This window comes from Dipteris shenzhenensis, chromosome 22, assembly GCF_047967505.1.
Source record: "Dipteris shenzhenensis isolate YYH24624 ecotype China chromosome 22, Dip_SZ_1.0, whole genome shotgun sequence".
NCBI lineage: Eukaryota > Viridiplantae > Streptophyta > Polypodiopsida > Gleicheniales > Dipteridaceae > Dipteris > Dipteris shenzhenensis.
In genome coordinates, this window is record NC_141617.1 from 37,102,779 (window position 1) to 37,116,417 (window position 13,639).

General features: G+C 44.5%; 1 protein-coding gene across 2 annotated transcripts in view; it reads right to left on the reverse strand.

The window, feature by feature from the left end:
• Window positions 1-1,162: 1,162 nt before the first annotated feature.
• The window catches only part of LOC147888064 (phosphoesterase), a 38,565-nt gene continuing 26,088 nt past the window's right edge, over window positions 1,163-13,639 (reverse strand). Inside the window, exons 10-12 of one of the 2 annotated variants that reach the window (XM_087393701.1) lie at window positions 1,610-1,725; window positions 1,440-1,519; window positions 1,163-1,340 (exon numbers count right to left, since the gene is read on the reverse strand). In XM_087393701.1, the coding sequence (XP_087249827.1) occupies window positions 1,465-1,519; window positions 1,610-1,725 (171 nt within the window). In that variant the 3' untranslated portion in view covers window positions 1,163-1,340; window positions 1,440-1,464. The remainder of the gene's footprint in view (window positions 1,341-1,439; window positions 1,520-1,609; window positions 1,726-13,639) is intronic. The other variant, XM_087393699.1, reaches the window with a different exon arrangement.

The following is a 13,639-nucleotide window of genomic DNA, read 5'->3' on the forward strand; positions in this document are numbered from 1 at the left end:
TCCTTGATATGCAAGAGCAAGAGGTGATCACTTCAAGCATACCTAATAGAATTTGCAGTCATGTAAAGAAGTCAAAACTTCAAAAACTAAGAAAGTTTTGATTAATCTTGCTTTCTTGAAAAATACTAGCTTATGAATACCATCTTCATCACAGGCGTACATAGAAAGGTGAATGAAATCTTTGTGTTCCTCGTCTGTGGTGAGATACAAATGGACAATTAACCACCTGAAATGGCTAGGTGGTAAGCATATCATCATTACATAAGTTACTAATCACAAAGAGAATAGAAAAACTGTAGTTCATGATAAGTAAAGCCACTACATCTACCTAGAAGCTTCTAAATATAACAATCAGTATCATTAATTTACCTTAAGTCCAAACATCCATACAAATGATAGAATAATATTAGAAATATAGCAAAATTTTATTAGTCCTAAGAGTTGAAATAATGTGTGCGCGCGCGCGCAGTTGTATGTGCATGCGCGCCCTTATGGAAGTCCGCAACCTGAAGGGAAGGCTATTGAATGGGCTGTTACCATTTCAGTTGTGGGACGCACTGCTGACCTCAAACACTGAGGTTCAAAAACCGATCCTAGATGAAAATGTCCCACGCCATTATGTAAAGAGCCAACTGGTTCCTTCCCTGGCAGTGGAGGTAAAAAATGTACAACCCAGGTGGGTTCCTCTTCAGTCAAAGATAAAGATTGTATTGCTTAAGAATAAGATAGTCATTTGAAGACACATAGAAGACAAGACATCAAGGCCTTCTCATAGATGAATTGAACAAAATACGAGTTGCTGGAAAAGAGAGAAATTGAAGTACCCAGTGCGCGTACATGTGTTTGTATGTGTGTTGAGGGGGAGGGGGATTGGGATTGTTGAAGAATCCTGCTCATGCATGAATTGCAGATTCCTATCTTGCAAAATTACACATCATACTATAATCGATGTGTGTATACATGTGTATAAACAATACTTAACGCAAATGCAACCTGAAGCCCAAACTTGCGTCATTTTAAGAGATCATTGGTATCTCTCATGTTCCTCAAGGATCACATTACTTCCAATCCACCTCATTTCAGAAAAAAAATGGCAACAAATCAGGAAATTCAGCAAATTGCACAACTCTCTTCTCAATCGTGCAAGACTTCTCCCCAATGCTTGATGTATGCAGAAACACAAGCTAGCCATATGATGGACCTGGGAAGATTTCCAATTTTAGCTTAGAGCAAATTTTGGCCATGTTCGATAGGCATCACAGTATCCCATAAGATCACATTTTATTCTGACCAACCTCAAGAAAGACATCTTCTGGCAGCAAAAACTTCAACCCAATTGCCTGTGACAATAAATGGTCAATGCATATAGGCTGACAGCAAACGAAAGTCTTAACAGCACATAGCTGCTCAGAAAACACATGAACATTGAAGATACAGACCTTGGCGAACCCACTGTCTGCGTCACTATGGTCTTTGGGCCGTCCTGCAGCATCTCCAACATAGAAAGATCTGGAAATACCTTCATGCAAAAATTATCACTAAATGCCAAAAGAAAGTATATCGTAGTTTCTAAATCCCTCAGCAAGAATAAAAAAAGCAAGCAAGCAACCTCTCTTTGTCTATATGTACACCCTCGTTGAAATAACGTTCCATGAAAGCCCACATTCCATTCTTTGGTTTTCGGAATAGATCACCAGTCCCCTCTCTTCCGCAAGCTATAAAAACCTTCAAAATGAGAAATACAGATTTCAGCGCACATTCTTTTAAGAGTTGAAAGATAGCATGTAAATTGTTAGTCTCAACCAATAGACACAAACTTTGTACAAATACTAGCATAATATTAGTTTTTGTTTCATTGCTAATTAAGCAAGTTTTTGGTATGGTGTGCTTAAGACTTAGGTTACGTTCCCCAAAAAAGAGTCAGAGTCATAAAATTACCTCATTGTTTGTTTTTAAAGAAAGTCACATCCAGCTTCCTGTTATACCAACATGGAGGCAATGTTTTAATGACTGGATGTTACGAAGCACCTAAGTTGGGAATTAGTGCAAGCATAAGGCCTTGCCATGTGTCCACAGGATCTCAAGGCTTTGGGATGGCAAATTGAAAGAATCAAGACTTTTGTCCTATTTTTCAGAGTAGTTAAGCTCCAAGGAAAGCATCCTGGTGGAGTATGCTGTCTTAGCTCAAGGCGGCAAGCAGGGTCAGTTAAAAAACCCTATGTAGTCAAAATTTCATTAGCATGTATGATGCTTGTGTGTTACACTCAATAAGCCTGTGTAGGCTAAGGGAGCCTTATAAAAGTTAATGGCCCTTTAAAGGGCAACGTTCTGTAACAGATTTTCGTTTCTTCAATGAATACATATTTTTGGGATCGTAATTTTCAGTTGATATCAAAGCTTTGAGATCTGAGGATTTCAAGCTTCTTGTGCATCATGACAGATTTTGCTACAGCTGCATACTAGGTAGAAGTGATGAAGTCAGTTTAACGGTCAAAACTATCAATGCTTGGCAGCTGCACACACATATGGCAATGATCAAAGAGGGGCCCTGGAACGTAGTTGCTGGCTCTGAGCATCTGTGACTGTACCTGCATGGAGGGCTGCATGACATTTGAGCTGAGAAGGCCATGGGATTAATTGGTCTGGATCTGGATGAGCATATTCATATCTTGATGACAGCTGCAGAAGCATGGACATACGAGGAGAAACAATTTGGATCCAAGATGAAGAGCGCTAAATTGCATTTGAAGCAAGACTTAGACAGTTTGAAGATGCTGCCAGACAAAGGATTTCCTTCAATATTGAATTGGCTCAATTCTATCAAGAAGCAGCTGGTTGACATGGGGTGTACTGTTGATGATGATGTGTGTAAAACTGTTCTACTAACGGTGTTGCCACCTTAGTATTATTTTAAAAAAAGCAAAACTGTGTTGTACATATTATAGAAAGGATATTACAATATTGAAGGTGCGGTGAGGGTGAAGCAAACACAGCTGAAGGCAAGGAGCTGAAAGCTGTCACATCAACTATGAAGAATGAAAGTACAAAGTACAATAAAAGGAAAACCCTAGGACAAGGTGTCCTAGTGGTACCACTAGTACTAGGTGTCAGCTGGAAGTGGCAACTGTAGGTTGCTTTTTGCTGAGCCAAGAAATGCAGGAGTTACCAAGCCAAAAACAGTTGCCGGTGTGTGACACTCTAGTGTCAGAACAACCTGCCCAATCACTATCCGTGTTAACCTGCATGACAAGTGAACCCTGACTGATTTGTTCCTGAGTTGGAGGAGCAGCAACAGGGGTGCTAGAGGAAGAAGCATCAAGAGGAGGCCCCCCTGTAGGAGTGCCAGCATTAGGGGCCGCCACTGGAGCAGGTGTGGCTGGCCTCAAGTCAACTCCAGAAACAATGTTCCAGAAGCTCTTTGCTACAAGGACATGTTTCGTGAGATAAGACCACATAGGATAGTAGGTGCCATCCAACTTATCATCATTCTGAAGAATGCCAAACAAATCATTGTTGTTGCCTGCCATAGTGCCAAAAAATGCAGAGCAAAGAGCACTAACTGACAGTTTCCAAAACAAATGCAAATTTGTTCACAAGCCTCAAGGCTTTCCACTGCAAAGATTGGACTTGCTGTCCACAAAATGACTGTAAATTTGCAACTGTCCCAAAGTGTAGACCTGCAAGTAAAATACCAGAAGCAGCATGGGGCGTTCCCAAGGCAACACAGGACAGGGCCTTGTTCAAATACCAAATAAGCTGCAAATGGAGTAAAGAGAAAAAATTGCAGAAATCAAATACTGCAAGGGATAGGCTTCCCAAACTGTTGAAATAGCTTGATAACGCTTCAAACAGTGAAAGGGAGTGAAGGAGAGCAAAAGCTCTCCAAAGCCCTTTGATTTGAGCTAAAATTGTCAATTTGACACTTGTTCCAGATAATGTAAGGGAAATTTGCCAAAAGCCCCTTGATTGAAAGAGGGAAAATGCAAAAACTTAAGTGAAGATTTCAGCAGCCAAAAGGTCGGAACAGCTGGAACAACAGTCGAAGAGCTCTCACAATAGTTCGACCTGCAGATCTGAGAGGATTCAGTGGTCCAAATCAGCTGCAAACCTGTCGCTCAGCTGAGAGGAAAAAAGGCGACAGCTTTGGGGGCAAAAAATCTGCCGTACAGTGTGACATAAGAAGTAGGATTATGCTGATTTCGGGCGACAAACTGCTGCAGGAGAGCTTCGAACTGCAAGTTTCAACTAGAAATGGCTGAGAACAGGCGTCTGCTGCAGTCGTACAGTTGGAAACAGCTTGGAGAAGAGAATCCTCACGATAAATCTCCTTGGGGAAGCTGCCGGAACTGTTTGGAGTAGGCGCCCAGCTGAGAGCAGCTGGAAAAACTAGTCGACCAGCTGGAACTGATTGACGGAGGCAGGCTGAGTGACCAGGAGTGGCTGGAATCAAGGGAAAACACTGCTCTGATACCACTGAAGGTGCGGTGAGCGTGAAGCAAACACAAAGCTGAAGGCAAGGAGCTGAAAGCTGTCACATCAACTATGAAGAATGAAAGTACAAAGTACAATAAAAGGGAAACCCTAGGACAAGGTGTCCTAGTGGTATCACTAGTACTAGGTGTCATAGACACTAAAAGTACCAAGTGTCCTAAGTGCCAATAACTAATGCTACATGGCACATACCAGGGCCCAAAGGGCATCAAATGAAAGGTCTAGAGATGGCCTACAAATATGACTTCTACTTTACAGCTGGACCTGCCAGCAAGTATCTGAAGCATAGCTACATAAAAACTAGGAAAAGATTATTGTTCTCCAAAATGTTTCCCAATAACCTTGTATAGCTAGACAAGGAGGCCGCTGCCCAAAAAACAAAAACCTGTTTTCTCTATAAGAAAGTAGCAGCAGACTGGGCTGCAACCAGAAGCTTCAACAGCCATGGTACCATCAGAAGCCCCTAGAGTTCCAAGAGCATGTTTGGGGGCATCATCAACCAGCAGCAGCATTATCATGTTCAGTAACAGCGTGTACAGCAGCAGCAACAGCAACTGTACAACAGTATCAGGCCAGGCAGGGTCTGCATGAATATCTGCAGCACCAGCACCATCAGCATGCACAGTAGCAACAGCATTGTACAGTCCAGCAGCACGTACCACCATCAGCATGTACAGCAGCAACAGCATGTACAGGTCCAGCAGCAGTTGCAGCAGCAGCAGGTACCGAATCTCTAGTGTCAGCAGGTGCATCAGCAACAGGTACAGCAGCATGTCCTAAAAGAAAAGAACAGTAGTACCTCCTCCAGTATCAACTACATATGTATGTGGAAGCCTTTTGGATACCAGGTCTATTCCTTCTGTTAAGAAAAGATGCTCTCGCTGTCCAAATTGCCCAAGGAGCACACATATTTTGACTTCTGTTCATTCCTCTCTCCCGGTGCAAGAATTGCGAATGAGGATAGCCTTCCAGTTAATTGGCTCTCCCACAATAATGTGAATTTCCTCCATAATCTCCTTGTAGGTTGTCACACAACAAAAAAAGTGAAAGTCATCGTATGTTAGACTCTAGCATCTCTTGCACCTTCCATCTGTTTCTTGCCTATCCTCACTCCTAAAGTTTGTCCAAACAGGATTGTGAGAGATGAGCTGACATGTTCTCTGGTATGCTTTTAAGCCATATATCTTAAAATCTACTATGCCATGAGAATGAGGAGTGTGATCTAGACAATCTCTCATTAAGAGTTCTAATCAACTCAGTGGCATCAATTCTAATTGAAAATGAGCTGGGATCCACCCCTCCATATATCATTTCTTGACCACAGACTCAAGCTTTGACAGACAAGTCCCTTGTCTCTATTGTTAAGCCGAAACTCCCTTGTAATGTCTGGCCTTTGCTTCCAGTTAAGCTCAGCTTTATCCCATAGTTGACCCCACACCTGCAAACCTTTTTAAAAAAGAGACCAGGCTTGAGGAACATTTTCATTACTAAGCTGATCAATCTGAAAGATGGCTGAAAACCATAAAGAGTCTACTGCCATGAAATTACCCTTCCCTCACCAGACCAACTGGGCTTTGATTGCCTCAAAGGAGTTCCACATTGACAGCCATAAGGAGATTCCTTTGATTGTGCATGGTTCAGGAGGGAAATTCTTCCATTTATTTTCCTTGACTGGTCTGGCCTATTGAAAGTTTCTCAATAGGAGCTGAGACCACATCTCTTCAACATTGAGAATGGCTTTGACAACCCATGTTGCAGAAAGTTTGTGAGAAGAAGTTGTTGTGTCTATTGCTCTCAACATCTGGTCTCGACGTCTTCTTGTAAGGAAAATGCGCTTGCTTGTTGAATCTATCAATCACAATCCAGATCATATCATGTCCATGTGGCGACCTAGGAAAACATATAAGAAAGTCCTTAGCAATATGTTCCCATGGTGCCTCTAGAGCCCCTAAAGGCTGCAGTAACCATTGAGGCTTCAAGCGGCCATACTTAGCCTTTTGCTGAATAGGACAGCATGAAACATACTGAAAAACATCTTCCCTGATTTGAGGCCAATAAGAATACCTTTCAAGCTTCCCTAAGGTGGTGACAAACCAATGTCCAAGCTGTGACACTCCTTGATTACCTTCTATCTCATATCCTGTGTCACACACATTCTGTTTTGATTCTACAGATACCCATCACGTACATACTAATCCTTATAACCTCCTCCTTCACTCAAAATCTGTCCCAATACATAAAAATCCAGGATCCTCTTTTACCTTTCCTTCATAATCGATAGCTCCTCATGATTAGCTTTCGAAATAGCGTGAACCCATGGTCTTTGAGGGTAACATGTTCTCCTTTCTTGGATATGTTAGATCTGAAATTTAAATGAAGCTAAGAAATCAGCCTACCTCATGTGCTATTGGTAATATGGGCCTATGAGCATATCATTCAAATTTTCACATGGGAGATAGGATAGAGAGAAGAAAAAGAAAGAACGTCGACATCTGATCAGATGTGAATGAGGTACACCTCCTACTTGGCTACTTCCAAGCATATTTCTTTAGTAGCCAAGCATATTTCTTTATTACAATGATGCAAGGCTTTCATAATAGTAATTCAGATCCTCCGACAAAACCAAGGAAACCTAGAAGTCCTATAACATTAATATATTTTGAAGCATTACAATGGTCTCCCACATAGAGAAAAATAGGAGATGAGAATCCAAAGTTAAAACAAATATCGGAAAGAAACCACGGGCGTCTTGTTGCAAAGGGTTATGCATAGCAACATGGCATTGATTTTGAAGAGACCTTTGCTCCCACCTCACGCATCACAACCATACGGTGCATCATTGCTCTTTCGCATTACTGACTTCACTATAGCACCTCTCCCCCCAAGGGCTGATCATACATACCTTTTCTTTCGCATCTCCACCTCCCTTCGCACAACATCTTCCACCCCACTCAGTGCTTACTCCACCTACCACGATATACGCTTTGATCGGGATCACTCACCTTCTTCATACTTCTCGCTTATATTGACTTCATACCCCTTTTAGAGGATCGTGCTGCCCTTGTCACCCGCTCACTACACGAGACTGCCATTCACGCTTTTTCCCACACCACCCGCTCCACCCGCCTACCACCCCCTGGAACTGTACCTTGTAATAGTTGGTACGATGATGAGTGTAAGGCCTTACGCCGTCAACTCAGATTCGAAACCAAAAACAGTCTTCCAAGCGCAACAGATACGCTACATGAATACCGTAGACTGGTACGGAGGAAGAAACTAGACTTCGTTCGTCGAAACGAGGAGGAGCTACTAAACATTTTGTTTAGTAACAACTCTAAGGACTTCTGGCGGAGATTTCTAGAAGGACGGTCCCCTCCGCCACTCACTGACACCCAGATCTGGTTTGATTATGCACGCACACTTTATGACATCCCAAATCAGCTAGTCCCTAACCTCTCACACATGCCTCGTCCCACATCCTGCACCCTCTTCACTAGAGGAGGGGTAAAGGATGCCGTAATGAAACTTCATAATGGTCGAGTGAAGGATCATGAGGGGCTATGCACTGAGTTCATTGCATATGGGATTAACCTCCTAGCCCCGATCTTAGCAAAGCTTTTTAATGAAGCGGTTTGTTTGGAATTTCCACACACTTGGACCATTAACACTATCTCACCCATCCACAAGGCAGGGGATCCCATGAGCCCGGAGAACTACAGAACCATTATGATTGGACATGTCATGTCCGAGATTTATGCATCAGTACTTGACTCCAAGGTTAGCAAACTTGCAGAGTGTCGAGGACTTAGAGCAACAAGATAGGCCGGATTCCGGCGTGATCATGGAACCATGGATCCACCACATTCTCACGCTCAGATGTATCATCGAGGAGGCGAGGTCACGGAAGCAGAGGGTTTATTGTTTCTTTGTGGATTTCCGCAAGGGATTTGACACGGTCCCGAGAGCCCACCTCATCCGGCGCCTACAGGACTTGGGTTATGACCAGGAGATCATTTGGGCTGTCATGGCACTTTACAAGAGAGTTTCTGGCAGAGTTCAGACAGGATCCGGGTGGACAGACGAATTCATGAGTACCATCGGGGTCAAACAAGGGTGTCCTTTGTCGCCTACCTTGTTTGGCCTCTACATTGACAAGCTTGAGACAGTGATGCTCTTCCTCAGCAGAGGGGCTTCAGAGACACCTAAACGCACTACAGTCCTTTTGTGAGTCTCATGATTTGAAGGTCACCCTGGGTAAAACCAAGGTCATGATCTTCAATACATCTCGAGCCATCATGCGTCAAGAGCAGTTCACATTTATGGGGTCATCTGTTGAGATAGTTTCATCATACACTTATCTTGGGGTTATCTTCTCCGAATCGAGCTTCACTATGAGACCCGCGATGCAGGCACGCTTGAGTAGAGGGTATGCCTCATTGGCCAAGCTAGAGAGGCAGTGCTTCCGCTCGCACTTTCAAGATCCACGCACCAAGGGGTTGCTTTTTGACTCCTTAGCTCGCCCAGCGGGGATGTACGACAGCCCTTGTTGGGAGCCAGACTTGTCGGATACAGAGTGGGCCCGTGTGGAGCGGCTACAAGTTCTCATGTTATCACGGATGATTCGTGGTAAGTCATCCGTTCCTTACCAGATCATTCAGGCTGAGTTCGGGTCACCCCCTTTACAACTAGATGCTGCATTTCAGGTCATCACATATCTGTACCGAGTTAGGGAATATGGGGATTATACCTCGGGGCGTAGCAGGCTACCATGCATAGCTCTATCCTCTTCTATGACACTTGCAGCAGGAGAAGATCAGAGGTGCTAGTATGCACGTACAGAGAGATGGTTTAAGCGACTGGGGCTCCACATGGATAGACTACCTCCCTTCCAGTATAGCATGGATGCTCCGTTCTCTCCCCTCTTATCACACCAGGTCAACCAGGTTATCCGTGAGGATCTACTACAGCTACACACTTTTCGGACCTGGTTGGAACCAAGTGAACTCCCAGTGAAGCTTAGCTTCTACAGAGATCACTTCTTACATATCACAGCGGAGGGTTTCATTGACCCACCAGGATACACACAGATTCACCTACCCCACTCGCTGAGGATCTCTCTTGGGCAGTTTCGGGTCTCTTCACATAGACTTCGCATCGAGAGCGGCAGAGCAGAGCAACTACCCAGGGAGCGGCACATATGCACTGTTGGGGTAAAGGCACATTGCCACCCCTTTATTAAAGATAGGACACCTATGACTGTCTTAAGACAGTCATAGGGTAAAACCTAATCCTAATAAAACTAATGAGTTTGTGGTGTGGCTCATCACTTCACACCCGCACACTTAAGTCTTCTCTCTCTCTCACTCTCTCCTTCCGGCTCTTCTTCCCCCTTCAGTCCTTTCAACTGGTATCAGAGCCACCTTTTCCCCTCTATCCTTGCCTAGCCACCTTACCCCTCGACCTCTACCTAGCCAGCAAGCAGCAGCGCCGTACGGACGTACGTCGTCCGTACATCCGTACGGACGGGCATCGAGCAGCGACGGCATTGCATCGCGGGCGCGGGCACGGATCAGGGCGCGGGCGCAGGCATCGAGCAGGGCACGGGAGCTGGCGCGGGCGCAGGCATGGAGCTGGGCGCGGGCTGTATAGCAGCTGCTAGCTGCAGCAGGGCGGCGCCGCGTCACGCCAGCAGCTGCTAGTTGCTAAGCTCTCGGGCGTCGCACAGGCTACAGGTACACGACCGTACGGCAGTCCGTACGACGGGCTTCCGTACAGTACGGACGAAGTCGCCGCACCTGCAGGGAGCTGCATCAGGGGAAGAACTTCCGAAATTTTTTTTTCTTCTTTCCCTCTTCTGGGATTCCGTACACTGCGAAGGTACATCAAGTACAACAGGCAGTTTTTTTTTGTGGGAAGAAAAGAAGGAGAAAGAGCTCTCTGCTCTTGATTCAGGATCATCTTTCAGTTCACAGCACTGTGTTTTTCTTGAAAGTACAGCAAGTACCTTCATTTACCTCGTGCTTGAGGAGAAGAGAACCACAGTGTGTGGTTGATTGCACAGTTATCTGTTTTTCGTGAAGGAAATGCCTTGATTTTGCAGAGGACTCTTATGCTTTTACTGGGCTTGAATCTCAGTTTCCGGGTGAGCAGATCATAGGGCTTTTGCCTGGCAGTTGATGCTTTGTATGCCTTGAGGTAGTGTGGTGCCAGAGAGCACACATTTGCCTCGATTTCCGCAGTGTCGAGGTGACATTTTCTTGCAGGTCACATTTCTTGTGCAACACTCAGAGAACCTCAGTTGAGCCACGCTTAGCCAGGGCGCATCTAGTTTACTCGGTCCCTAACTGTCCATCGTTGACAGTGCTCAAAAGGTTCCTCATTGAGTGTTTGTACGTTGGGATCTGTGTATGTCATTTCTACACAGGGCAGTATATGCATTACACTGTTGGATGATTTTGTCAGAGAGATTTTCATATTGCATGCTACCTCAATGTTGAGGTATTCTTCACTTGGTTCAGGTGTCAGATCAAGGGGCTTTTGCCCAGACTTTGTTTGATAGCACTTGGGTTACCGACAGAGATCTTCAGATGCATTTTATCCCCTTGGCAGAAGGGTGATTGCTTGGGATTTATCCCATTTTCTGTTGCAGGTTTTGTGACAGGCTGAAGTGTCATTTTTTTTGGGGTGTTTGCCAAGTGGTTTATGCATATTAACTCAGTGCAATACCTCATCTGAGGTGGGAGAAGTGATCAGTACAGCCAGTACAGCAGTGTTTACAGCAGTGTTTGTGCTTTGTCAGCTGATTATGCACTGTTAAGCACTTGTTGAGCAGCTGCAGCAGTCTGAAATTACTGTTTTTATGCCTATTTGAGCACGGTACAGTGTTTCAGAAGGTACAGTAACTGGGAGAATTTTCTGTTTTGCTGCAGATTTCCTGACAGTAAAAAAAACAGCACTATTGTGAGTGCTCCTGGCTCTTGATAGAGCAGGTTTTTTCTGAGAAATCAGAATTTTTATTCTGTTTTTTTTTCTTCCAGGGAGTCAGGTACTTTCCCTATCTGATATGGCATCAGGGGGAAGTGAATCTTCAATTCTGAACATAAAGAAACTGGAAGGAGCACACAATTATGCATTATGGGCAGAACAGTGCTTGAATGTACTTCTGTTAAAGAAGATTTCTAAGCCCATAAGGGTGAAGGGTGTCAAGCCATCTGACATGGCAGCTGATGACTGGGAAGAGCTTGATTTGTCCGCAAGGGCAGCTATCATGCTCACTATTTCTGACACTCTTGTGTTCAATGTTCAGGCTGAAAAGACCTCTTATGGTCTATGGCAAAGGCTAGAAGAATTGTATGCCCAAAAGAGCTCAGCCAGTAAGGTTTATTGGTTGAAGAAGCTGGTTGATCTTCGCATGAAGGAAGGTACAGCTATGACCTCACACTTGAGTGAGTTCAATGCCATCTTTACACAGCTGATTGCACAGGGATTGAATCTTGATGAGGAGTTCAAGGCTACTTTCTTGCTGTGTACCCTCCCTGAGAGTTGGGACACTTTCAAGACCACCCTGTCAAATTCGAATGTCACTCTTATGTATGCTGATGTAGAGAGCTCTCTCCTTATGGAGGAGATGAGCAGGAAGAATAATGCGAGCAGCAAGTCTTCAAATGCCTTGCAAGTACAGGATAGAGGCAGGACTCAGCAGAAGGGGAGATCTGCTAGTAAGTCCGAATCCCGCAGTCAGTCCCGTGGCAAAAAGGATATTGAATGCTTTTATTGTGGCAAGAAGGGACATGTGAAGTCTAAGTGCTTCAAGTTCATACGGGATCAAAAAGCCAAGAAGGCTGAAACAAAGGATGCAGGCAATGCAAGCAAAGGCAAGGCAAGGCCAAGGCAGATGACTTGGATGCAGTGAATGTTGCAGCAGAGGACAGTGACAGTGACATACATGATGTTTTATGCTCTTCTGCTGTAATAGCACATGCTTTGGTTATTGATGGCCATGACATGCACACCTGGCTCTTGGATTCAGGTGCTTCTTTTCATGTTACTCCTCATAGGGAGTGGTTTACTTCCTACACAGGTACTCATGGAGTTGTTCATCTTGGGAACAACTATGCATGTCAGATTGCAGGGATTGGCAGTATACAGATAGTATTTCCTGATGGACGCATATTCATGCTTGATGGTGTCCGCCATGTGCCGCAAATCAAGAAAAATTTGATTAGCACTGGCTTATTGGATGACAGTGGTTACCACACCACATTTGGGGATTCCAAATGGGTAATTACTGATGGCCAGGCTGTAGTGGCTGAGGGTTTTAAGAGTGATACCTTGTACCCTCTTTATGTTTCCAGTGTGGGTAATCATGTTGTTGCCATAACCGAGCTGCCAAAGGTTTCATTGTGGCATAGCCGGTTGGGACACATGTCTCTTAAAGGAGTACAGAACTGTCACGTTTGGGTTATCTGCCGTCTCTTTCTTTTTCAGATTTGCCTACTTGTGATCATTGCATATTTGGCAAGCATTCTGTGACTCCTCATAAGAGGAGAACTCCCCAGAATAGAGCACCGCTTGATCTAGTGCACACTGATTTGTGTGAGATGCCACAGTTATCACTAGGGGGTGCAAAATATTTTATTACTTTCATTGATGATGCCACACGCAAAGTGTGGGTCTATTTCTTGAAGCATAAGGGCGATGCCTTAGATGCTTTCAAGAGGTTTGTCGCTCAGGTTGAGAATCGGACAGGTCGTAGGCTGAAATGCCTCAGATCCGATAATGGGGGTGAGTATGTGTCACATGCTTTTGTGCAGTTTTGCCAAGCTAAGGGCATCAAACAGGAACTCACAGCCCCTCATAATGCATCTCAAAATGGTGCAAGTGAGCGGATGAATCGAACTATTCAGGAGAAGGTTCGATGTATGTTGTCTTATGCTGCATTACCCCATGGCTTTTGGGCAGAAGCCGTGCAAACAGCAGTTCACATTATTAACAGGTCGCCAAACAAGGCTTTGGAGTTGAAAGTGCCAGAGGAGGTGTGGTCTGGCAAGCCACCTTCATATAAGCACTTACGTGTATTTGGCTGCGAGTGCTTTGCTCATGTACGCAAAGAACTACGCACCAAACTGGTTCCAAAGACTATCAGATG